Source organism: Pholis gunnellus, assembly GCF_910591455.1.
Source record: "Pholis gunnellus genome assembly, chromosome: 18".
Classification (NCBI taxonomy): domain Eukaryota; kingdom Metazoa; phylum Chordata; class Actinopteri; order Perciformes; family Pholidae; genus Pholis; species Pholis gunnellus.
In genome coordinates, this window is record NC_136545.1 from 17,288,614 (window position 1) to 17,315,762 (window position 27,149).

Consider the following 27,149-nt stretch of genomic DNA (forward strand, 5'->3'; position numbering starts at 1 on the left):
AGGTGAAGGCACCAACAAGGAGGAGAGAGAGAGAGCATTGCAGCGACGCAGTGAATGGATGTGGAGCCAAACAGCAGCGGGCTGCAAAGAGAAACACTCGGACGCTTCTTCTCTTCCTCTGTCGGCGCTGACGTTACAGAGACTCTGTCTCCCTCGTTCTCTGGTCTCTTCTCTCACTTTCAGTCTACGCGACACTTTATTTTTATGAGATTCATCTGCCTTCGTGTAGTTTTAAATGACAAACGTATATGTGCACAGCAAGGCATACAAATAAAGTGTTGAAATAAGGAGAACATCAGCATTGTCATCGGGAACATGTTAGCATACTGACGTTAGCATTTAGCTAGCTAATCTTTTTTTTTAAATACGATTTTAAGACTCAATATGAGACTAAATGTCATGTTATAGAGGGCAACATTTCTATTTAATAATCGAATGCATGTTTGGGCTTCGTGTAGTGCACTTAACACTTAATAGAAATACAAGATGGACAGCCATACAGCACACACGGAGAATATGCACAGTAAGCAGACGTTTGTATGCTGATGACACTTGCTGTAAGACTCCCTCCAGTCTAATCGAGCTTCATAATGATCACGTGCACTTAGTAGCTAAATTGGGCGAGCGGCAGCCCTTCCTGTTTTTGTGTTGAATAACGAGCCTTCGGTAAGAACCGCTTTCATTTCCACTCGGCCTCCATTCCTCTCAGTCAACCCAATGTGACCCTCACAGGAAGAGCTGCAGGCTATGACTCTGTAATACTAGCCACCAGTCTCCAGGGAGGGAAACCAGGGGAGGCAGAAAGAGATGGAAAGATGAGGAGAGCGAAAGGATGGAGAGGCTGGAGTGGTTCCTGTTTTTCTCCCCCTGGGTCTTTCATCAGCCCTTTTCCCCAGGCTGGAAAACTGAACCCATCGATCAGTCAAATTGCTTATGTTATTGGGTTTCTATTTTCTCCTCGCATTCAACGCTTTTTTCCGAGCTATCTGTAACGAAACTGAAATTATTGAACCCAAACTTTGTCATTTAATTTCAGCATTTTGCTGTATATACACACTTACCTGAACAGCAGCTCTCGAAGCATCAACAGGTTATTTCCATTTAGTTTTTTCTAATGAATCCCATTAGTTTCGCAAACCATGACTTCTCCATTAGTGATGTTTGTTTATCCATTCAGAAGATAGAAACAATATAAGAACAAAGCATAAGCACTATGCCAAATGAGAATCTTTTATGCTCTATTTATGCTCAGTTCGACAGCGTTGGAATTTAATATATCCACAAAAAAAAGCTTTTCTTTCATTAAAATACTCGTTTCGACAGCAGGAAACCCTGAAAATAAGCAGGCAGTGCTACAAATACATTTAAATCACATGAGCTCATCATCGTTTCGCCGTCCGATAATCATCATTATTTACATTCACTGTAACATTGATTCCCATTCACATGATACACGGCTGGGTAAAGTGATCGGTGCGTGATATTTGAACTCACTTGAGACGTTCACACACTCTTCAGGTTCAGACAGTTTTAAAGAGGCTGAATTAAGAAGACAATGTTCTGTAACTGAACCTCAGGCTTGTTCCTGCTCCAGTATTTTCCTTTTAAGGCATTTTATTGCGCTCACTCTTGTATTGCTCTGGTTTATATTACCATAGAAACACATTTTTTTTAAACATCTGAGCGCGTTCAAAGTATAAACCTGACCCTCGTTTTGTCAACGCTTTCTCTCTTTTTCTTCCCCAGACTCGATGTTCTTTGCGATGCTCGGTGCAGTAATTTACACGTCCATTTAAAACACCGCTGTGTCCTGTTCTGTGTTCAGGTTTGTCTGTGTGCGACAGTCTTGGCCATGATCTTGCAGATTGTGTTGTCTCTTCAGTCAGTGAATCTATATTTCAGCTTCAAAACTTGCTGCCTGCAAATTGTGCAGTAGAATATTGCCAAAAAGAGATTGTAAGCAGTGCACACACACACACACAGGGCTGTGCCTAGTGGTGATTACATTGTTGTGTGTACATCGGCGCAATGCACAATACTTTATGAGTTTTTACTGGCAAGTAACCCCATCTACATCCACAGGGAGCGTCTCATCTTTTCCAACAGGACTCTGTTCCCTGCTATTTATTAGATCTGATCAGCCGGGCTCCGCCGTCTACCCTTCACTCCGACCCCATCTTCATTTCACCCTCCTGTCTCTGTGCACTGTGTGTGTTTTGTTTCTTTTTGAGGCATGGTTCGGCTGATGAGATGTGGCAGCGATACAGAGAGCGTTCTACTTCTCCTTATTAGCACTGAGGCAGAGGGAAAGGAAGGGGTGGGGGGGGGGGGGGCTGCAGGATTGAGGGCATCATCAGAGAAAAGGCTGAGGGATGACGGGGAGGGAAAAGAACGGAGCTCCAGTCTCTTTTCAGGGCGTGATTTCAGACGTTCATAACACCGGTGGTTGTCCATGATTTAACCTGTTACAAAAAAAGCATATATATATATATAAGCAGTGCTATGTAGAGCCCCACAGAGCCGCGAGCATGAGTGTAGACTTTTGGTCCTGTTGCATTGGGCTGTATAAATAGACTTGACTTTGAAAGAAAAAAAAAAATCAATCTTGAGAACATATGGTATGTGCACCGTAAAATGGTCGACATTATGTATGCAGTTTGTGCTTCGTGCAGAGACGAGGTAGTGTGCGAATCCACCGTTATGGTCCCTGTGCATGCGTTGTATCCATGTGTTTTGATTAACTGTGGACATCGACACGGCTGAACCGTGTCCTCCACCTATACAGCGCTGGGCTCAACAATCTGTTTGTAGCATGTCCCTGTAAGAGATCATCAGCGGTGGATGGATCTCATTTTTGTTTTAGGCTACTAGCAGGAATAATTCTCTCTTGTGATGTCTCTCTCTCTCTCTCTCAGTTTAATTTTTCACTTTCAGTCTCTCTCCTCTATTTCATATAACCGTCCTCTCTAATCAGGCCTGGGTTTGCCTCGCCTCGGTGGAGAGCAGAGAGGAGAGGAGGGAGAGAGCCGAAGAGGGGTGACTAGGTTAGAGGAAAGATCATAATTGGGATGACATTTTCTTCCTATAAAGTGTAACCTAAATTGTAATGCTGTCGGCATAAATGAGTTTCCTGGACGAGAAAATGTCATTAGAAACAGGAGTGTCGAGACAATTTTCAGTGATTAAAGTTCATGTTTTGTCTTCCAACCCTTGAATCAGAGTATTTTTAATGTGGCTTTTATGAGACTAATCAACAGTATAAAAGACATTTTCATGTCAACATGAAATGGTTCCCTACAAAGTGATCAAAATGTTATAGAAATCAAGTATTTTATATTGCTTTTATTGGAAATATTAAATACTTGCTGATGTCTCTCTTTCGCTCTTCACGGGACTTTTATTGGACAGTATTTATAGTTGTACTAGTAGTTAATAGTTTTACATCAGAATATACGTTTTTAGTAGGCCTAGTTCTGCTAACACTGCCAAAAACAACATTCCCAAGAAGAGAAATGGTGAAAAGTGAATCAAGCAGGCTTTTTCCTGGGGCACCCAAATCACCAAATCCATGAAAAAGAAACCCAACACACCCAAGCTGCGCTTACTCTCAGTCAGAAACATTGCTGAAATACACTCAGTGGAGTTCATTTCCCATTAGGCGCGTTCGTAGCTTTCGTTGACATCACCACTGCGCTTATAAAGCAGAGCAGGTCTGCCTGTTGCGGACATTTGTTCAAAATGTATTAATGCTCAAAGTGTCACGTGTCAAAATGTCACCAAAGTAGACAAAGCGCTCCAGTGCTCCAGTGCGATACAGCCGCCAAGTGTGAAGTATATCAGCTGAGCTGTTCTAGGACAGACAGGCAGGCAGGCAGGTAGGCAGCGACTCCTTGCTTTATAGTTAGATGCACCTTTGGAAGCAATTACATCCTTGAGCCTCTCCAGGACAGATATTGTCTTCAAGCCGCTATAGCTTTAGCTTCGTGCGCGTCGTTGTCTTTCTGGAAAGCAAATCTCCTCCCAAGTTGCAGGTTTCTTGCAGACGGCTTAATTATATATTTTTTTCCCCAGGATTTCCCTTTTATATTCCTGAATTAATTTCGCCCTCTACCCTCAGAAGTTTTTCTGGGGCTTGTTGCAGAAAAGCAGCCCCACAGCATGACGCTGCCACCGCTGTGCTTCCCGGCGGGGGGGCTGTGGTTATGATGATGTGTAATCCAACATGGTATTTAGTCTAATGGCCAAAGCGTTAAAATGTTGGTCTCCTCAGACCGTAGACTCTCCCACGTGGCTTCTGGCAAACTGTAGCCGAGATGTCATGTGAGGTTTTTCCTCGTCTCTCCTCTCCCCCCCCCCCTCATATAAAGCTGTGTCTGGTGAACTGCCCGGCCAAGTGTTGTTGTACGTGCCGTCTCTCCAATCTCCGCCTCTGAAGCTTGGAACTCCTTCAGAGGCGTCATAGATCGCTTGGTTCTCCTCCTTTCCCTGACCTCCTTCTTGCACAGTCACTCTTTCAAAGCTCTTTCCATTTCTTATTCTCGTCATTTAACCGTACTCAAAGAGATGTTTAGTGACTTGGAAGTGTATCATACTCTGACTTTGATTTACCTTTTTTTCGTTGCTCTGAGTGCCCCTCAAATCTCCATGGTGAAGGTTTCACCACAATACCAACTCACAAAAACGTAGACTTGTATTTGTTCTTGTTCTTTTTGTACTTTATTTAGATTGCTTTTCAGAAATTATTGTAATTTTGTTACAATAAAACATGAAAACATTTATAGGCACTAAATCATTTTGGCTCATTATCTGACCAAATACAAACTCACACACCACTAGACGTACACATCTATAATACCACAATCTTTGTCTAATTTGAATATTTATTGATATGCGCATTTGTTAAAAGTTGAGATTTAGTAGGTTAGTGTGTGTGTGTGTGTTATATGTGTGTATGGAGCATGTGTGGAATGTGCGGATGCTGTTAACCAAAAAGGCTCCTCTCGCTGCACATCAGTGGATGATTGGCTCCCTGTGGTGTTTCTCTGATTAGCCGGATAACAGGCTTCTGCAGCAGCTATAGAAACCGTCTGAGAGGCTCTGTCGCTTTCTTTCCGCCTCCTCCTCTGTTCTTTAAAGAACGCCGCTCTGTCTCTTCTTCCTCTCCTTCCCTATTTCCCTCTGTACATCTGTCACTCGCCTCTCTTCTCCCTCGCTGCCACACGCTGGTTCCCCTGGTTTAACAAGCTGCCAGGGGACTTACATGAGAGTACACCCAGAAATGTGTTGAAGGGATCTAAACAAGAGGATGATTCATCCCCAGATGGCTCCATTTCCCTCGATTCCCCTTGATTTTTGGAAGCTTTTAATGCCTCTATCCACACTTTTATTTTTCTTCACCTGATGTATACCATATAGTCCTTTATGGAGATAACTTATACCGTTCTACATATATATATAACTTTGGTAGAAACTTGGGTTGTGCTGCTCCCTGGCTATAAGGCACATCCTCATTCTCAACAGAGATTTTCATGAGACTAGCATTTATTTTGTCTTCGTTCACTCATTGCACAGCAAAACAGGTGTCAAAATCACTGCCATTATATAAAATTATGAGTCTTGTCACTATTTTTCATCAGCTCAATGGTAAACATAAACATCTTGCTTCTTTCTGCATTCTACGTTTCAGCTCTGGATATGTCAAACTCCAAGACATTTAGTTTCTCCTCCATTTATTATAATGACACGATTATGCTTTTCCCACATTCGCTGGTCATAAAAATGTAATTTGAAAACCTGTTGAATCATTGCACTGTAGTAAATTAAGAGACAGTGTTTGCACACAGCACACAGGTGCGACTGATAGTACGAGTTAATGAAGGGGAGCAACACTGCTAACCTGTACGAAGAAACAGTTGCAAGACAGGGAAAAGGAAAAAATGTTTTTCTAGTTGTTGTTGCTCTTAATTCTGCCAAAGTTAGTATTTTATATTAATGGATGGAATGACCCTCAGAGATTACATAGGGGGCTCATTTGCATTGACTTGTGATCATCACATGTTTCGTTCGTAAGGAATCTACTGAATGTTTTTGTTGGGCGGGGCTAAGTAGTCCACATGTGCATTATTTTGATCCACAACCTTATTTAGAAATGATTTACAGTTATTTAAATGCTGCCATTCTATACCACCCCACTGTGAACACATGCACTGGCACATAAGCACCCCAGCAAACAAAACTAATGCAGGCGAGACAGAAGAAAAGGCTCGCAGAGTCATGGCAACTAAAGACAATGTGGTAAACAGGTAGTGGATGGGGAGCGTGTGTGCATGCTGTGGTTAATTAGTGATCACCAGCAGGAGACTAGTCAGGTGACTGGTTCAGGCAGGAAGCACACAGAGGACCACTGAACAGCAGCGATAACGGTGTCTGAAATGGCAGAAGAGTACAAAAAGTCTTCTTCGTGTGTCTGATGCTGATTTTTCAATGCAATACAATAAAACCTTCACCCGCACGGATGTGAACAAAGACTTCTAGTGTCAAACTATGCACATCATTCTGCACAGTGGTGTGCGAAGAAGAAAACCCTATTTCTGAGCGGAGGGGGACTTGTAAGTGTGGATAATCACAGATGATTGCATGACTTGCAGTCATTAACCCTCGTGCTTGTCTTGTTTTGTGTTTTGTTATTTGTCCTGCAGGACTTCCTCACAGACCTGATGATGTCAGAGGTGGACCGTTGCGGGGAGAACGAGCACCTCATCTTCAGAGAGAACACGCTAGCGACCAAGGCCATAGAGGAATACCTCAAACTGGTGGGGCAGAAGTACCTGCAGGACGCCCTGGGTGAGTGGAGCAGGGATCTGGAAGGGAGCGGAGGCAGAGCGATGTGATCTGCTGCCGTTCGTCCGAGGAAAAGGGCTGAAATAGTTTGGAAAGCCAAAAAGAAAAGCTGTTCTCGTCATCTCGTTCTGTTTTCTTCTGCCGCATGTTCCTAATCCTCTTTCTGCCGTCTTCACATTCACCTCTTTAAACATATTAATTCACTCAGACATGTTGAGCGTCAGTAACAATAGAATGAAACAAAAGTGACATTTAGAGATTGAACGCATTGGTCCTCTCCTCCCAAGAATCCCTTTTGACAGCTGAAGCGTTTCAAATTTTTGTTTCAGAAGCTCATCTTGGACGACACAATACAGACCGTGACAGGGAACATTTTTGTGTCTGCCTTTGACAGACACTTACAGGATCCGCTTAGTGGAAATATTATTACGGGGTGATTATTTAGTCGCTCCTACTCCCACTTCTACAATGTTAGTCCAAGGTTAGATCAAGTGTGTTTGTCCGCCTGCAGACCTAACAATAAGCACTCTGTATGCACTGTGTGCTCTTCTCCCGCCCTGATTCCGATATGTACACATTGGCAGTTTAATCTACAACCGGCACACATCCTTCCTGCCACTCGTCACATCTTTCCCTGTATGCTGCTAATATTTATGCTCAACGTGTGTGTTTTTTGTCTTTGGAACAAGAGATGCCGCCTGTTTTCCTGCATGTCTCTGTCGATTGATTCAGATAGGTTTTTGGGTTCTGGTAACTTATGTCTGTTGAAATCCCTGAAACTGAGATAACACAAGTGCACCCATGAGCTCTCTTTTACAGCTGCTGACTCATTAAGATCGTAGTATTAATGGTCTTTTATCCCAATGGAGGTAGCAAAAAGGACATGTTTTTATTTATCTTTTTTTGTGAGTGTAAGTAACCTTGTTTGGCTTCTATGAATCTTCAAGGTCTGTCAGTCTTTGTCTTTATTGTCTTAGTTCATGGTTCAGCTTACTAAAATCTCAAGGACGATGTGAAACTCTGTTCCCTGTAGCTTCGACGTCATATTCTTCCCCCTGTTGCTCAGCAGTACTAAAAAAAGCACTGCAAATCACCAGCGCAAACAAGAACAGATACTACCACAGTAGATCTATCACAGACATCTACAAAAGCTCATTTGTGCCTTCATTCCCTAAGTGTTTTTTGTTTGTTTTCAGGTGAGTTCATTAAGGCTCTGTACGAGTCAGATGAGAACTGTGAGGTGGATCCGTCCAGGTGCTCCTCAGGTGACCTGCACGAACACCAGAGCAACCTGAAGATGTGCTGTGAGCTGGCCTTCTGCAAAATCATCAACTCATACTGGTGAATACCGGAGCACGACTTTCACAAACATGTGCTGTACTATTCAAGACAAGGAGTGTCTGATGGCACACACTGTACCTCTTAACAATATCCACACTTCACCATATTGAATGTGCATTCTGCTTTATTACATGTTTAATTTTACCATGAATTCTCTCTTGTAAACAGACTTGGTAACAATAAAACAATGCCATTGAAGGGGTCGTTCATCAGGTTTGCATGCCAGTTCGCAGCAGTTGTCAGTTTTCAAAGACATCTGTTGTTCAAAACTTGGATATGTGAGATATGCTCTACGGAGCCAACTTCGCAGCAAAACTTCACTAAAAGTCAAACCAAAGACACATTTATCCAGAAACTTCCTCCTACTTCCAACTAAGCGTAGGAGGAACCTTTCAGAGCAGCTCTCAGGGGAGCACATCCAATCAGAGACCAGGATTTCATTTCAAGAAGTTCCTTTTATTTGTTTAAAATCTTCAACATCTCCAGTTTTGTGTATATATCGGGATAAATGATGCTGAAATGGAAACAAAAGAAACCAAACAGGAGTTGCAAACAAATTCGGCACAATGATAATTTCGTGCCACATGATGTATGGAAAGTGATTGCAATCAAATCAGCGACAGCTTCCTTCTTGTTGTTTTCGCCCTCGACGAATACAAAAAACAAGAGAGAGAGAAAAGTGCGGAACATCCTATCAAATGTTCAAATCAGATGCAAATAATATGCTAAACGCTGATCATTTCAGCGAGTGATGTTATTCATCGCGACCATTCTTTTTTACAATCGCTCTCAAAGCTCGACTCAGAAGGTACAGTATGTGCTCGTCTCTATTTCTGTGCCGCAGTCCTCCGCAGGATATATTCTGAACTGAGGAGAGCTCTTGAGCGCTCTTAAATTAACAGCCTTTTTTAAGTCGTGCAAAATTTGATGAATTCATTTTATTCTTAACGTCTCGAAGTAGGACTGAAAGTGGAGCAGGAGAACAGGAAATATGCCAAAAACTGATTCATACGACCCACCTTTCTATACTCATTGTTAAAGAACCTTAGATTGTCTACTCCCTCAATTTCACTCACTATCAATTCCATTCATGTGGAATGAGGTAAAGATCATTTTTAGTCTTTAGACGTGACTGTTCTGTCTCTTTTTTCTCTACAGCGTCTTTCCACGAGAACTGAAAGAGGTCTTTGCGTCATGGCGACAGGAATGCAGCAACCGGGGTCGACCGGACATCAGTGAGCGTTTGATCAGCGCGAGCTTGTTCCTGCGGTTTCTCTGTCCGGCCATCATGTCGCCCTCGCTTTTCAATTTGATGCAGGAGTATCCAGACGACCGCACGGCACGCACGCTCACGCTCATCGCTAAAGTCACGCAGAACCTGGCAAACTTCACCAAGTGAGTGTGTGTGTGTGTGTTTTGTAAGGAGTTTGTTTGGATGAAGGAACCATGAACATATGCCAAAAAGATTGTGGAATTTACTGAAATAACATTTCTGCATTACTCTTTGTCCCGGTTTCCCTTTCCTGTCCCTGTTTGTCGTCAGATTTGGTAACAAGGAAGAGTACATGTCCTTCATGAACCAGTTCCTGGAGCACGAGTGGACCAATATGCAGCGCTTCCTGCTCGAAATCTCGAACCCAGAGACCATCTCCAACACGGCAGGCTTCGAGGGGTACATTGACCTCGGCAGGGAACTCTCCACCCTGCACTCCCTCCTTTCTGAGGTGGTGTCCCAGATGGACCAGGTACTGAAGATGGCACAATGCTATTATATAATCTCAGCACACAGCAAAGCCATCACCAGGGTTTGCAGGATACACTATTCCACATTCCGTATTATTATTATTATTATTATACTAGAAATTATAATGCATTAGTTTCTATCTAAATGAAATAGAGATTTAGAGATATTCTGCAGATGTCATAAATTATAGAATTTCCAAAGGTCTTCAATACATTATCACAAGCTTGAGGATTTGAATCATGCTTCGACTACATTCGGATGTTTTTCGTACATCAATCAATAATTCATGATTGCATTACATAAACAGAGCACAAGGGGAGAACACTGAAAAAAGTCAGAGGCTGGGTGAGGCATATTAATGGATTCACAAGGACGTTTACATTAGCTCTGGTAGCAGATGGGAAGCTGGTAATAATTAGATAAAGGGCAGATTTGATGTTTTTTCTGGGGGGGGGGGTAGAGCATCCAGTGCTCTGAAACCTTGTCTTTCAATAATTCAGGAATCCCAGTGAGTCTGGTTGAGTCCATCAGACTGGCCGGCCTAATCCATTATTCAGTATGTTGTCTGAATAAGAGAGTTGATTGCATGGCATAGGGAAAATAACTAGGTCGAACAAATATGCAAATATCAAATTCTGCTAAACAGCACGGAAACGAAATCCAATTAATGCCCCCAACTGAAGTGTTCCAGAGTAATATTTGATTTGGCTTAAAACATAATTATGTCTCTTTCCTTCGCAGAGTGCAGCCTCCAAGCTGGGTCCTCTGCCCCGGATCCTGCGGGAGGTGAACACGGCTCTGTCTAACCCGTCCTGTGTCATGATGTCACCCGGACAGTCCTCGGAGCTCATGGGCTCGCCTCCCGCTGAGGCAGGCTGCAGCATCTCCACCGGCCTGCAGAAGATGGTCATAGACAATGACCTGTCAGGGTAGGACACAGTTAAGATCTCGGGAATCGGAAGATAATTAGACGCAGAGTGCAAAATACATTAAGACCCCCTTTAATAAACATCTAGAACCACATTGAAACTTCTCTGGGGGTGGCAAAGATTGAGCTTACTATTTTCTATTCATCTATATTGGAAAGTAAGGTGAGTAGCACAGAAAAGGCAACTGACAGCTTTTTTATATTGGTGCTGCAGCTGCTGGCATGGATATCAAGCCATAATTGTGCAAACCCTAAATATAGGAGGATTAATATATTTAAACTCTGTGGTTCTGCTCCTCCTCTGCACATATATATATAAAGCCTCATTTAAGTCTTTGAAGTGCAATAACTATAAATGACTCCAAAAATCAGTCCTTACTTCTACCAAAGCACTTGAAAAAGCATTCAGCAGTACTTATATTACTGAACAAACAAATAAATAAAGGGCAGCTGTTCTCCAAAAGTTAATAAACCTGCAACCTTTTGGAAACAGGCTCACCAGTTTTTAGAAGGTCAGTTACCAATGAATCCCAGTGCCGAGTGAAAACATGGCCCCCCCACAATAGATCGTGTTCTCAAACTACCAGTTCGGCCGAGTGTTAATGTTTGGCAGCTGAGGCCGTGACACGGTGAGAGAGTGTCACCCCTGCTTGTTTACATCAGCCCAGATGAAGCCTCGTTTACTCTCCTGTGGATGAATACACACTCTGACTGCGGCCTTATCGCGCTTATCTCCTGTCCTCTTACTCTCCCTGGCACAACAATGGCAAGGTGACACTCATAGAGATCAACATGAAGGCCCAGGGACCCACAGGAGGAGAGATATTTGAGTAATCGACAGAAACAAACACCAGTAAACACAACACCGCAGCACGGGCAGGCAGATGAGATCATACAGAGCAGGAAGAGAGTCAGACAGCTGCTATCATTATGGTAATTAGGGTCCAAAGATCAATAGAACTAATTAAGTGTTGTCCCTATATGACCTGATGTTAAAGCCGACCCTCTACTTTATCACAGTAACTGTTTGCTCACGTATTAACTGATGTGGTTCTGTGGCGGCCCCTCATCAGCAAACTCTGCGACCGTAACAGCATTTGAATGAGCTCACGGTTCGCACCTAATTGCTTCTCATCCACCAACCGGTGACATGAGAAAGTAGGGAGAAAGAAAAGGAGACGGTGCCAAGAATGAGAGAGGGAAGAAATTGAGCAGAATTAAAAAAAAAAAAAAAAAAGACGAAGTTGGGACGGAAGGGTAATGGAACAAAGGGAGAAGGACACAGAAAGAGGGAGGAGATGAGCGTGATGTGAATGATAGAGATTATTGGAAGATAAATCACGTCTTGTCAAGGTAATCGTCTTCTGGCAATAAAGCCTCCATCTGCCGGCTGAAGGGAGGGAAGAAAGGGAAGGTGAGGGGATGAGGGGGAAAAAGCAAACGAGTGCAGAAGCCACACATCTTCAAAAACCGGCCAGATGACTCCGATCCACTTGTGCCACTGTTACAATAACTTAGCCTTTTAGCTAAATGCTAAACTTAAGGTTTTGCTGCTACAGCATCACACGGTCTGTTGTGACCAGTAGCTTACGGTGGCTAATTGTGCTGTTTAAAGTAGATGTTCTCAACCTTTTGTAACTCAAAACCCATTACCGATTGTAAAAAAAATAAATAATCCACCACCTTTCCAAAACAATGGCAAAAAAACAAGAGTAATAAATCGCATGTGTTCTGCCACCGGCAGCTGTAATAATCAAAATGAATATTCTGCTGACCCTCACCACTGCCCTGATATTATGAATCTACATTTAATGAGGTCAGGGTCAGATTTCCACACTTAATGCTTTGAAGCTTTTACCGGCCCATTGCCTCCCACATCACTTTTGTATTAAAAAAGAAAAACGATGTGACTTGAATGCAAAATGCTAAACTGCTTTAGGTTAACGAGAATGAGAACTCTTAATATTCATTTTATTGGTAATTAATTCATTTTATTTATTCATCCAATTCTGATCTTATGCCATATTTAGCTTCATATGTTGTTCCACATTGCTGCCTACCGTGGCGAGGACACAGGTTTTCAGTCTCAGTGAGGCTCATTTACATACAGAGAAAACTACAGAATTATATAAAAAAAAAATGTTGTGGGTCCACAGCTCAAAGTTATCAATTGTGACTGATCTCAATTGGCTGAGGTTTTAAAATGAACGCCAGATTTACCGTATTTTTTTGGTCTGTCTCTTTCAGGTTAGTTGACTTCACCAGGTTACCCTCCCCTACCCCGGAAAATAAGGACCTATTCTTTGTGACAAGGAGCTCAGGGATCCAGCCTTCCCCAGCACGCAGTTCAAGCTACTCTGAGACCAACGAACCTGACCTGGGCATGGCCAATGGCAGCAAGAGTCTGTCCATGGTGGACCTCCAGGACCCCCGCAGTCTGGAAGGTGGCCCGGGTCCAAGCTCCTCAGACACCCTGGGTGAAGGCCCAATCCCTGGGGGAGGGTGGTCAGCCAGAGTCCCACAGGGCAACATCCCTGGAGGTCCTACTCTGAGGAGGCCAGGCCAGACCCCTACGACCCTGACCACAGAAAGCACCCCGGGCCGACCCGCCCAGCTACTAGCCCCCCTGTCCTTCCAAAACCCGGTCTACCAGATGGCGGCCTGCCTGCCCGTGTCCCCCCGCGGAATGACCGACTCGGGCTCGGAGTGCCACAGTTCTGTCAGTTCCCATAGCAACAACGAGGACGGACCAGCAGGAGGGAAGCACGCCTTCTTGAACCACGGCGGAGGCGGCGTAGGAGGAGGAGGAGGAGGTGGAGGAGGAGGCGGAGGAGGAGGCGGGAGCAGCGGGGACGAGTACACCAGGCGTTCGGGGGAGTTCAACCGCCGACAGCTGTCTCTCACAGAGACGCAGCACCAGCCCACCGTCCCCAGACAGAACAGTGCCGGCCCCCAGCGGAGAATAGACCAACCTCCGCCTCAGAGCGTCACCCGGGGCCGCACGCCCCCAAATCTGCTCAACAGTGGACCCTACCCCCGACCCTCCTCCGGCAACATGATGACGTCGTCACCCGACTGGCCCGGCAGCGGCGCACGGCTACGACAGCAGTCCTCCTCCTCCAAAGGGGACAGTCCTGAGACCAAGCAGAGGGCTCAGCACAAACAGGTACGGGACTCACTCTGTAGTGTACACATATTTAACCCACAGTACAATAAATGAGGATGATATTCATTAGGGCCATTGTACAAAAACGCCCATTTGTCTCATAGGGCTGTGTGTGGGTGGCCTCAGCACTGACACCCGGCACATTGTGCCCTAATGAACTACAGTCACTGTGCGTGTAATAACAGTAATTTGCATACAGGCAGCAGATCACTTCACCACTGTTTTACTGGTCAGGTTTAATGGGCTGAGGAGGAGGGTGGTGGAGGCACAATTAGCATCGTATTAACTAGCGATGTTTGTGCTCACAAGGAAAAAAGCAAACAGACCTCATGGGTACAAACAGATACAGCGCACTGCTCGGTTAGCGTACCGATACGGTACGTGTGCCGTCACAGTGGGAGGTTTCCGTTTCTTCAGTGCCTTCGCTGGTAAGTCTAATGTTCAGTATTGGCAGGTGAGGAATATATAGGCTGTGATTTAAAAAACACCGGTGAATGGTTGCCCTTGGTAACTGGCTGAAGGGGAGGATATCTGCATATTAACCACAATGCTTTGCTCTCCTCTCTATGGAATATTACAGGATTGCTTTTAGATCGACTGGCTTACTGATAGAAGCAAACGCTTAATTTACTTTGCCTGTTAGGGGAACTCGGCACACATTTATGTTCAGTGGTTGAAAGCAGCAAACCTCCAGGACCTTAAAGCCACTATGTGTAGATTCATCTTCAAAATGATTCTTTTGGACGGTAATTTGAAATATCTTAACAACTATTAAATGGATTGCCATGAGATTTTACACATGAATAATCCCCACAATCAATGCATCCAAACAGTTTTTGTGATCCAGGGACTTCTTCCCCAGCACCATCAGCAGCTCAAACGTGTCGACATTTACCACACGGATTGGGAAACATTCATGGTTTCCAGACGATGAATCTTACTGACTTTGCTGATCCTCTGACTTTGCCTCTTGTGCCACCATGAGGCTGAAATTTGTGGTTTTGTTTCGACAGCTGATGAATGGATTGCGATGAGACATTTGTGTTCCCGGTGGTGAAATTTCTTAACTTTTGGTGGTCAAGCGCGATCATCGGCTCAATTTGTAATTTCTCCAATACTTTTGATTCATGACCAAATACCTGCAAAAATGACATTCCCATCAGTGTATTAAATATAATTAGCTCATGTTAGCATGCTACATGCTAAACTGGAGTATGCCAGAAGTCTGACATTTGTCAATCCTGCATAGTGGCTTTAAGTTGAATTCCCTTCATGTGTGACATATACAAAATCTTGATTAAAAGTGAATGTAGAGTTAGATCTTCAACGTAGTCACGTTCTGATACATCTCATCTGTCGGCTGACACAAAGAGTTGTTCATTTGACTTTTTCTATTTTGAAATATTCATGTTCTGATATTTTAGCCTTTCCAAAAAGCCCTCAATGCTCATGAGTGTGCTGGACTATAAAAGCATCCTACATTTCCTCTCATGTACTGTAACAGCCCACGCCCACCTTCTCTACTCATCTGTCCATCAGATAACTGGCAGATAGAAGCGCGCACACACACACACACACACACACACACACACACACACACACCTTAAGTGCCAGCATCTGCCTCCAGGCTGATTTCAAATCCTCTCATTTAATCTTACCGTAATTACCTTCCACAGTGCTAGTATGACACTGTAGGTTTACACACTCGCACATGTTTAAATCAGTGCTTTGAGGTGTGTGCTCTGCTGTGTGTATGTGTGTGAGCTTGAAGACACAGGGGTGTGTATCCATTCCACCTGCTGCTTTCAGTCCAGATGATTTGGTGCATTTCAAGCTTATTTCTGTTGTTTCTGTGCTGTTATTGCAACCTGCCCCCCTTCCCCTCCCTGCCACTTGCACTCGGCTCATGTATGTATGTGTGTGTGTGTGTTTGTGTTTGTTTGTGTGTGTGTGTGTGTGTGTGTGTTGTGTTCACTAGGCCCCCTCCCCAGTGAACCCCAGTGCGCTGGACCGCACAGCAGCCTGGCTATTGAATATGAATGTGCAGTATTTAGACCATGAGGGGATGGAGCCCGAGTCACTGAGAAACAGAGAGGATCTGACTCAGGTGGAGAAGGTAACCTGCCTCTTCATCCAACCTCTGACCTTTACCAACACCTCCTTTCACAATCCACCTCAACCTTCAGCCCTGATACTCCCACTTAACTATCCTTCCTTTCTCTACCCATCATTAGTTCCCGCATACACCTCCCTCCGTCAAACACCCCTCCTGCTGGATTTATTCCCACTCTGCCTTTCCTCTAAGCCCGAGGCCCCTTAGACATACCCAAATTGTCACTTAATGTCATAATATGCACATTTATAACATAAATTGAGGTAAATAGGATATATTGTGCATCCGTCTGGCTCTGCATGTGACCCCATAATGCCTCAATCGCCCCCATTTTCCTGAAATTGGCTTTCCCGTGATGTTCAGGCTATTTTTTTCTAGGATGTGTATTTGTTTGCCATTTTCCCAGCCTGCAGTGAACCCGGTTGTGGCTATCAACTGCAGGGAAGTCACAGCAACAGCAATAATGGCAGAAAGTAGCTATTACAGTTAAAAATAATTGCTGAATACTTACAGTTGGCAAGAATACCAGCGTGGTCGTAAGCAGGCGACGATATTGAATATCAGGACAAGGATCATTTTCATCATTGATTAATCTGCTGATTATTTGGTAACTATTAGTCTATAGAATGTCAGAAATATTGCGATAAATACCCATCATTATTTCCCCAAGTTGATGTATAAATATTTCCAGTTTACTGTCATAACTCACATGAAGAATAAGAATGAATCGATAATGAAAATGATTGCAGCTTTCTGTCAATTAATCCACTAATCATTACATATGGACAACTTAGCAAACGATACACTTCCTGTATTGTCCCGTTTCTCCTACAGAAATGAGAGAATGCGCTCTGGTAATATAGTGCGCAGTGAGACTTAGTTTAGTGAGACCAGCTTTAACCTTTTTACTTCATCAAAAAAAATGTCCCTGGGCCTTGAATAACAACTCTCAACCCTCACAACGTTCCCTCGTCTTTCTTACCATCTTTGGAATGAACCTAAAGACCAAAGCGGGTGTGTGCGTGTGTGTGTGTGTGTGTGTGTGTGTGTGTGTGTGTGTGTGTGTGTGTGTGTGTGTGTGTGTGTGTGTGTGTGTGTGTATGCACATGCAGTACATTCACACAGACATGTTGGAGCTTGTGTGTGCTTGCATCTATGTGAGAGTTGGAGACAGAGAGAGTTTCTTCGCTGCTTCCTCTGCCTGTGTTCCTGCTTCTTTTCTCCTTTACAACCGTTCACCCTCAGCTTCGCTTCCATGCTTTGATTGGCTGCCACATGCTCCCCCATATTTTTTTTTCTCCATCCATAATGAATACAAACCTGTCATCCTAACATAGCTCATACTTTATGGAAGCCAGAGCAGCCCAGCGCAGGGAGAGCAACCAAAGAAGGCAATAACTTTTAGTCTTAACAAAGAAGCCGCAGCCGCCCTAAAATAGCCGAGCAGCAACAAGAGAAGGATTGGAAAACAGTTCATCTTGCACAGCGGCTCAGACACAGGCTGCAGCTAATGGTCCATACAGTCTTACCAACACAGGCCATACAGTAGCCATTTTAAGCTTTCGCATCCATTTACATATACTGTATATATTCAGTGATCTGTAGCAAATTAGGGCATTTGTCTTGCAGGAGGAGTAGAAAGCAAAATAGAAATTCCAATAAATCAAACAGTTTGCTAATTTAGATGAGCACAAGTGCAATAATATATCAGACTATTTGCATTTACTAGAATAAAAACAAGAAATCCTATTTGTTATTTTCCAGTTGAATGCCACTGAATATATAAGAGCAAGTGTTTCATTGCATAGTAAATGTGAAACACAGGACGGCAGAATTGTTGGGCCGTGCATTTTCTTTTTTATCTTGATGTCTGACTCTGCATCCAGTCAAGAGTTAATGTCATTCTTTTGGAAGGATGTGAGATTTTTTTTTTAATGTTCATTCTTTATTGCAAATGTATACAAAGTTTCCAATTGCATGAAGAACAAAAGGAAAAGAAAAAGTATTTAGAAAAGAAAAAAATACAGAAAATCATTAATACTTCAAATATCAATACCATCAAATATGATGGAATGATCATGTTATGACATTTCTCCTATATCCACCCAAGTGTAATGCCAAAGAAGCCCTTCTCTAAAAGTGATCAAATTTAAAACTCTTTAACTTTATAAAGCAAGGACGCCTAATATTCTGACAGTCAAAATAGGTCATTGAATATGTTAATGTGTTACGGTAGTTTCAGTGCTGTAGTTAAAAGGAGGAGAATTCTGTGTTTTTTTGTTTCTGAAGTAGTTTGATTTCCTCTGAGTCGATCTTATGTTTCAGTTATATGTCGGTAAGAGAGCAAAGAGCAGCGTTCTGCAATTGGGGTTAGAGTTTTAAATTAGACTTGTATTTAAATGATCTACAGTGAATCGTTTCACAATTTTTAATATGAACTATGAAAGTCGGAGGGCCGGCTTTGTCCTGCAGGCCGCCATGTGGCATAGGGGAAGACATATCAGGGTTACGGAGTAGTATTGTGCGTTTGTGAGAGAGCCGTGCAGGACAAAGGCTGTTCCAAACACAGTAGATGTCCTTTAATTCTCAAGGGATCTAGTGACAAGAGAAAGAGGGGTTATTAGAGATGGAGAGAGGAGTGGAGAAAAGGGTAGAGCAGCCGATAATACATTTATTTGAGGTCACCATTCCTCCTGGGAAGAGCGGGCTGATGGGGAAAATGTCCTAGTGGTGAGCAGCAGAGTGACAATGAAAGATGGATGAACCCAGCAGCATCCTGGCTGTGTGTGATTGGATCTGATGACTCTGGGTGCTCTGATAGTTTGTCTTTCACAGGGTTCTCCATCAGTTATCCCCGAACAATAAGCTGGACCGGTTCAGATTTATCACACAGATAAACTAGACATTTTGTTGTTGTTGTTTTTTATTTAGGCTGTAATTCTTAGGTCTAACATGTTGTGTGAATACTACTGATCGAATGATTGATACTTTTATTTTGATTTGTGTCAGGGCTATGATAAAGGAGGCTATTGACAGGGTCCACGAGATATCATCAGCCAGACAGACCAGCAAACATCAGTCAGGATGAAGCATAATGAGATGCGGCGTTTTCTTTATTAAAACAACCGAGGAGACGAGATAATGATCCGTGTGCACCTTTTAGTCATGCTAGCAGCGTGATGTCATGAAATGTAGTGCAGACATTGATGTCCCCTTGAGATTTTGGCAATTCTCAACAGCGCCATCATCAGGTCAAATTGATGCTGTACTTTGTGTCCTGCTAAACTAATGGCATTACACTCAGCTGCACTTTGTATTTGGTGTTAATTAGCATGCTCACACTAAACAAAAGTGTGCTAACCATTGTTAACGTTGTCATTTGTGAGCATGCTGATGTTAGCATTTAGCACAAAGCGCCATGCTAGCATGGTTGTAGGCTCCTGTTCCTGTGTCTGTAGTTTCACTCTCACTGGTCTTCTAGTGACTCCCTGACTGGTCACAGCATCCCTCGCCGCTGTAAGAAATGTGTTTTTCTATCCAGAAGAGATTCGATTACTACATTAGTTTCCCCCGCCGCCTGAAGAAAACTCCTGTGAAAGCCTCTCTTCGGTCCAGCGAGAGGTCAGGGAGAGATTTTCAGGGTTTATTTCACAGATTAGAGTCTGACTTCACCGGTTACATCCCTCCCTTCTCACCTCCTCTTTCATTCTAAACTTCCTCTCTTTTATTTCTCCCGCTGTTTTTTGCCAGTTTAACCTTTTTTTTTTAACCAAGCCAGAGGTCTGACAGGGGAAACAGCTGAATTTGACACTGTTTTTGATTCATGATTTGCAATGAAAAAGCGTTGCTAGTGTTCATGAAAGCTTCACCTTGTTTGTAGAAATGTTTGATTGGAAAGAAAATGTGTTTTATTTTTAGGACAGCTATACAGGTCTAGTATGAAAATGGCTTGTAAATGAACCGTGTGATTCCCTTCTATATTCTAGACCGAAATGATTCTCTCTCAGGAACAACAGGACCTAATCTAAGGCCTGATTGAGAGATTTCTTTTTTGTTCTTCTCAGGGATGGTAATGAAGAAGGGGAAGCCTGCTGATAGGGTTGATGATTATGATGATCATGATGATAACGACAACGGCGATGATGAGAATCTCCTCATCTCTCTGCTTCCCCGTTCAGTATCAGCAGGAGATCGCAATGCTGCAGGAGAAGCTGCGGTCGTCGGTGCAGAAGCTGGAAGAGTACGAGGCCCGTCTGAAGGGTCAGGACGATCAGGCCCAGAAGGTGCTGATGGAGTACCAGGCCCGGCTGGAGGAGTCGGAGGAGCGCCTGCGCAGACAGCAGGACGACAAGGACCTCCAGATGAAGGGCATCATCAGCAGGTAGGGGGGATGGAGAAGAAACCGTTGCGTCAAAATGCAGCTTTGTGCTCTGTTCTTCAGATTTTTATGAAAGTGGTCCTGTTTGCAGGTTAATGTCGGTGGAAGAGGAGCTTAAGAAGGATCACTCAGACATGCAGGCAGTGGTGGACTCTAAACAGAAGATCATTGACGCACAGGTCAGTTTGCTCTGTCACATTCACAATACATTTACGGCAAATATCCTGCGCCCACTGTGCCTTTTGTGTGGTTCTGTACATGCTCTTTGTCTGTGCGTTTTCAAATTTGTATTTGCTGTCACTTGCGTCCTCTGCTTGAGGAAACAAAGGGTCAAAGAGATGTTTAATTCATAGCAGTCTCAGCTCTGGCATTGACAAGCTTGAATGGCTGAGCAGAATTTCTCAGCTCCCTCCCACTCTTTCTCTTATAAAACATACATTTACAAATGTCTTATCTGGTTTTCTGTTGACATGCAGCTCTTCAATTATCCATGTGGTTCTTATTCATATAAAACTGTGTTTAAAATCCGTCTCGGAAAAGAAAAGAATTGTTGCTTTAGAGGACTCGCCTGCAAGGAATTCTGAATGCTGAGAATAATTATAAATTAAGCAGAGAACGATTGCGTGAGCAAAACTGTGTTTGTTACAGTCGTCTGTGGATGCCTTTTCTTCTATAGCATGGAGAAAGTGTACATTATATGCATACGAACACACAATTAAGTCGTGTGCATCTTTGGAGATTAATGTCAAAGTGATTTTACAACAGAATGGGGGAGAAAAAACACAGCTATGCTGCAACATGACATTTGCACAAACCCAGACACGTACATGCATAGGCGATTAATCTCCCTCATGCCTTAATTAATGAGGCTTTGCATCTGCAAACAAACACGCCACAGTCAGGCAATACGTTGTCTCTTTCAGTAAACAGGCAGAGAGAATGAAAAGAAAAAAGGAAATCTCATTATGAAGACGTGGAGGGAAAGTCTGCTTCCGTGGCTCAGCGCTGCCTACATTATATAATCAACACAGTGAGCCTCACGCAAGAAGCATTCATACAAACACATTTCAAATGGCTCATAATTTGTTGCAATTTCTCGCATTTTGAATGTTCTCTTTGGAACGGAAATTTAGGAGCAGCCGAGTCACGTACGGACGACTTTTGTGAAACACTTACTTGACTTATGAATTAAAATCATCTGAGTTAATATGGATAGTAAATCTGTTCCAGATTTATTCGAAATAATAAAATAATGCATGTTCACAATTTCAGTGCGATCATGCCTTGCAATTTATTCTCCTATATTTTGCCATTGGTATTTTTTGTGAGGAAACTTATTATACAGCATGTAGACATTTCTTAGTCTTCCAGCAGCATCTGCTGTCCAAGGAACACATCCACCATTATGACGTCACCTACTGTACTATAATATAAACTCAAACGGTGGTTGTCTTTTCTTAGGCAGGACCTTTTTGGCATCTATCTTAATGTCAAATCATTCCCCTTTCCCTATTGTCATCACACTGCTATGACACAGCGTTGATATCTGTAATATCTTCTCATTTTGCGGGTTCCTTAATAGGAAAGTGATAAATTCGTACCGTTTAATCTGCTGATTTCCGACAGCAGGACTTGAAGCTATGCGGTGCGATATTCTTCTTTTTACTTCTTGGTAAAAAAAAATGTTGAATGATGTCAAGTAGTTCAGGTTGAAAAAAGCAATTTTAAAACAAGTTTTTGCAGTTAAAATGTTTATTAGTAAAAAGTAAGAGAGGTTTTAGGATAAGAATACAAATATGGTCTTTGCATGATGAAGAGAAACAGATCATTGTGGCTCGTCTAAATATAGATTCTACACTACGTTTCTCTAACTGTATTCGTGTGTGTGTGTGTGTGTGTGTGCAGGAGAAGCGCATAGCATCTTTGGATGCAGCCAACGCCCGTCTGATGAGCGCTCTGACCCAGCTGAAGGAGCGCTACAGCATGCAGACCCGCAACGGCATCTCACCCACCAACCCCACCAAACTGCAGATAACCGAAAACGGGGAGTTCAGAAACAGCAGCAATTGTTAGACGGACCGGCCTCTGCCCCCCCACCCACCCACCCCCCTCGAGTGATTGAGTGCCTGCGTGTGTACAGTTATTCAGAGAGAGGACGTTCACGTGCATGCACGGCTGCATGCCTGTTTTTGAGAGACCGCGAGGGTGTGCGTGCGTTTTTTTTAAAAAGCGAACACAGTACTTTTGGAAGACATTTCAACCTTTTTTGGACACCAGTGCGGGAGTGAGCGGGCCAACCAGAAGAGGCGGGACTTAAGCGTGACAGACAGAACACCCCCCCCCCCCCCCCCCCCCTTCCCCCCCAAGAGAACAAGATCACCAGACGGCCTTCGTTACAAGGGAGACGGCCAGAGGAGGCGGGGCAGAGCTTGTACATATGAAACTTAAAAGCTGTCCATCAGTCATACTCTTTGCCAGTGTATGTATGCAGTCGCTGGGACAATAGAAGATCCTGCCCACGCCTGGGACAAACCACTATATAACCACACACAGTGACGACCGCCAGACACGGTCACTCTAGCAACCCTCCTCTCCTCCTCTCTCACTTTATTCTTCTCCCTCTCGACGACCAAGCGGACCCACTTAAACAACAACAACGCGCATTGAGGATTATCCCGCTCGTGGTCTTAGAGAGGATTACTTTGCTTTATTTCAAAGTCATAGTTTATAAAGAACCAAATAGGAGCTAAAGAATATAGATATTTTTTTGTCCCAAATTATCTTTATGTCCCTTTTGACTCCTTGGGTGTGTTCCCGATGAGCCCCCCCCCTCCCCTCCATCCCTATGTAGTGCACTTTGTGAGACGCTATTGGTACATGAAACGCCTTAAGTAAGGAACACACCTCGACTTTATCCCACAGCTCCCCCTATTTCTGCAAAAAAAAAAAAAAAAAAAAGGCACAACTTAAACTGTGGATTTGTAAAGGATACAAACATAAAATTGTACACACATAAATGTATTATGAACACTAAAGTAAATGAATTCTATGTGATACTATATTAATGAAATTTAATATAGATGTATGCATTTCTTTTCTTCGATAGAGTATACACACACATATCTATATTTGATAATCTCAAATATAAAAAGCGGCCCTTTATTTAGGAGTGAGATCTAGTTGTATTTTTCTTCTCTTGTGATGAAAGACTTGTGGTGTGTAGCTTGCTTTAGAGCCCCTGGAGGAGTCGATCACACCGAGCAGTGATCAGCACCGGCGCCTCAGTCACCCCATTCAGATCTCCACGATGCTTAACCCTTTACATGCAGTATGCACTACATTTGAGAGAAAATGTCTGTAGGGTAGTTCTCACAGCTCCGGCATCGCTTGCACAGTGATCAGTTCTTCTTCTCTGGTGCTCATCATTGCTCCCGAAAGACACAGATCAGTCAAACCCAGATTTCAAATTTTTAGTTTGAGTCGTGTGTGTGTGTGTGTGTGTGTGTGTGTGTGTGTGTGTGTGTGTGTGTGTGTGTGTGTGTGTGTGTGTGTGTGTGTGTGTGTGTGTGTGTGTGTGTGTGTGTGTGTGTGTGTGTGTGTGTGTGTGTGTGTGTGTGTGTGTGTGATCTTCTCACTCTAGTAGCACAATAGTTATTGAGAGACATGTGTTTTAGACACGCTCACTCATCCTTATACACTGGACTGGTGAGCCGTTGTAAAAATGGCCTCCTTAGTTACAACATTTTCTCTCTTAACTGCTTTGTTTGTTAGTGGTAATGAAGTATGCTGCATCCAAACTGTGACTCTATTAATCCTAGTGGCATCATCTCTCTCCTCTCTGTCTCTATTTTTTTTTCCTTCATCCCTCGTTTTTTCCCCGAATGTGAAGATGCTGACTCACAGTTGGTCTTAACACGGGGGTTCGGTCCCGTCTGTTCTCCCCTCGCATTGCTCTCATGGCTCCATAACCATCTCAGCGTCTGTATTTTGTATATTTTTGTATTCATTTTTTTCTTACCTGTAACAGACTGTATACATCCAGCGTGAGGCTCTGCATGCTTCATCCTCGCTCTAGAGCCAATGGCAGTGTGTCTGTAACACCATTTGTTCTCTTTAGTTTTCCGATTCGAAGGTGATGACGACGATGATGAATGCTTTTTGCTGCAGACATATATACAGTAAATATATGATAACCGAGTGCATCAAGAAGGCTGGACAGCCTGGGAACGTGTAAATAAAATGCTCACACTATTTTTACCTAATGTTAACAGAGCTTTTTGTAAATGTATCTTGTGCTCAAACTCTGCTGTATCATTATGGATATTGTAAATACAGAATAGCTCAGTCAGTCATCTGTCCTCATTGGGTAGAACTATACAATTAAATTAACCTTTCAGTGTTCTCCCGGTTACAGCTATTGTTTTTGTGTTTAGAGTGTAATATCACGAGCCCAAAAAAAAACTGATGAAGTTGTGGAGGATGCCACACAATCCTGCATTTCCCATCAGTCTAGCTCTTTGCACTTTTACGGTCAGTGGTTGGTGTTCATAATTAGCTTCTTCTTTTCCGCACAGCGCCTGTTTCAGGTGTTTAAAAATGTGGCAACGTTCAAAACCGAAGAAAGGGGATTTTTTTTGGTAATTCACAAATCGTTCTGTCAGATAGACAGAAGTGTTTAACTTGTTCCTGCTCGGATAGATAGGAACAGCCTCAGACCACAGACTGTATACGGTCTCTGCCTCAGACTGGAGAATCGTGTTGCAGAAAGAAAAGAGATGTAGGACTTTCCTCCGCATCACATCGGTCCTGAAACAACATTGTATAACTGCAGGGATTCAAGTGAGACAATGTAACTTTTGACGTAGAAATAATACATTCATTTCTGTTCAGCATTTTGTTGAAACAGAAGATTGGCATAACAGTAGTTTTATCATTTAGCAATGGGTGGTTGTTCATCAAAAGTTTCATCGTCTTACTTTTTAAACTGCAATGATACGAGTTAACTGCTGAGGCTGTCGTGTGTGTGTGTGTACATCTCGGGCCTGCAACAAGTAAAGAGGAGGCGGCTCCCTAGTTGGTTTATCCCATCCATGTTCCCACCTCCGTTTTTTTACAAGTCAGAAAACCACGAGCTCACTTTCCCAAACAGTTAAGCCAGTCAGACAAAAGATCAATCAAAAATATAAAGCTATAAATAAAGTAAAAGATGTTGTATGTTTTCTATTATCTTGTAGAAAATACTTTTGTAAGTATGTTGAAAGTATAAAGTATTTGCTGGATTCTGCTTCCTTTGACGACAGTGACAAAACAATAATGTACAGAGGAATTTGTGTTGACAAAATGTGGCTGTGCAATTTATGTACATTTGCAACTAGACCTATTAAAGTTTTATTTAGCTATTTTAAAAATTGTGTCGTCTCGTGTCTGTCTCTCATAGGGCTCGCTTGCATTGTTCTCCGTGACGTTTTGTTGTTATGAAATGTAAATGAAGCTTAATTTTGAGTGCGCGCGAGATGAATCGCACGTTCATTATATACTCAAGCAGGCCTAGATAGATGACGAGCAGCTAGAGACGCCATATGCTCCGACTCGAGGTCCAAAGGCAGAGTGGAGGGTATGATGGAGGGATGTGTGACAGACTGGTTTGAGCAGTGCCTACTCCTCAGTGAGCCTGACCTACATACTGCTTGATTGTTATTCCCGACAGTGAGTAAGAGAAAGCCTGAAAATGGGGGGGGGGGGGGGGGGGGGGGGCGGGCGCTGTATTGAGCTGATTGTTATATAAAAATGTTCACACTTTGTTTTTAAATATAGCTCAAAGCCGGGAAAAATGCTTTCAACAGTATGATCAAATGGGAGAAGTGGACATCTAACAGCAGATGCTCATGTGTCTGTTTTAAAGGAAAGGTCCTGTGCTGTTAATTGCTCCCTATGAGGCACACTTATTTATTTAGCCAAGGGGAGCTGGCTCCCTGGGGCTTCCAAAGACATGCATTTAGGACATCAGGCTAATAAAAGAAGCTACTCTCCAATGTATCAAAGGCTAGTAAACAAAGCCACGTATTAAAGGAACGGTGTGCAACATTTAAGGGGATTAATTGGCAGCAATGGAATACAATATTCATCTGTTTTAATCCGTGTATAATGACCTGAAACTAAGAATTGCAGTGTTATCGATATCTTAGAAAAATCCATTTATATCTTCCCAGGGAGCATTGAGGATTATTACACTAGTGGTCTGGAGAGGATTACTTAGCTTTATTTTAAAGTCTTTGTTTATAAAAAATCATCTTTATGTCCTTTTTGACTCCTTGTGTGTTCCTGATTTGTTTATGTCCCTAGAGGATGTTTATGTTACTAGAGGACAGAAGCCTCTAAATATTGCGAAAATATGGGAATATATAATAATAATAATAATACTTACTATAATCACTATAATGTATAATAAAAACTCGTCATATTTAATTTGTAAAAGTCAGAAGGCTTTACCGGAGCTGGAGAGGCAGTCTAGCGGGTGAGAAGAGAGCCGAGGCCCGCAGAGAAAGTCAGTTTAGTAAGTCAAAAAAAGTCGGATGTTGAAATAAGTCACATTTTAGTATGTTGAAAATAGTCATAGGAAAAATACCATAATAGTAATAC

At 43.0% G+C, this 27,149-nt stretch overlaps 1 protein-coding gene across 5 annotated transcripts in view; it reads left to right on the forward strand.

Annotated features, from left to right (window-relative positions):
• The window catches only part of dab2ipb (DAB2 interacting protein b), a gene marked incomplete at its 5' end in the record, with an annotated part of 100,252 nt that extends 76,055 nt beyond the window's left edge, over window positions 1–24,197 (forward strand). For 4 of the 5 annotated variants that reach the window (XM_079179122.1, XM_079179119.1, XM_079179120.1 and 1 more), the window contains 10 exons: window positions 6,699–6,843; window positions 8,037–8,181; window positions 9,340–9,576; window positions 9,725–9,926; window positions 10,667–10,854; window positions 13,101–14,019; window positions 15,998–16,135; window positions 20,311–20,513; window positions 20,602–20,689; window positions 22,416–24,197. In XM_079179122.1, the coding sequence (XP_079035248.1) occupies window positions 6,699–6,843; window positions 8,037–8,181; window positions 9,340–9,576; window positions 9,725–9,926; window positions 10,667–10,854; window positions 13,101–14,019; window positions 15,998–16,135; window positions 20,311–20,513; window positions 20,602–20,689; window positions 22,416–22,583 (2,433 nt within the window). In that variant the 3' untranslated portion in view covers window positions 22,584–24,197. The remainder of the gene's footprint in view (window positions 1–6,698; window positions 6,844–8,036; window positions 8,182–9,339; window positions 9,577–9,724; window positions 9,927–10,666; window positions 10,855–13,100; window positions 14,020–15,997; window positions 16,136–20,310; window positions 20,514–20,601; window positions 20,690–22,415) is intronic. The other variant, XM_079179121.1, reaches the window with a different exon arrangement.
• Window positions 24,198–27,149: the final 2,952 nt, after the last annotated feature.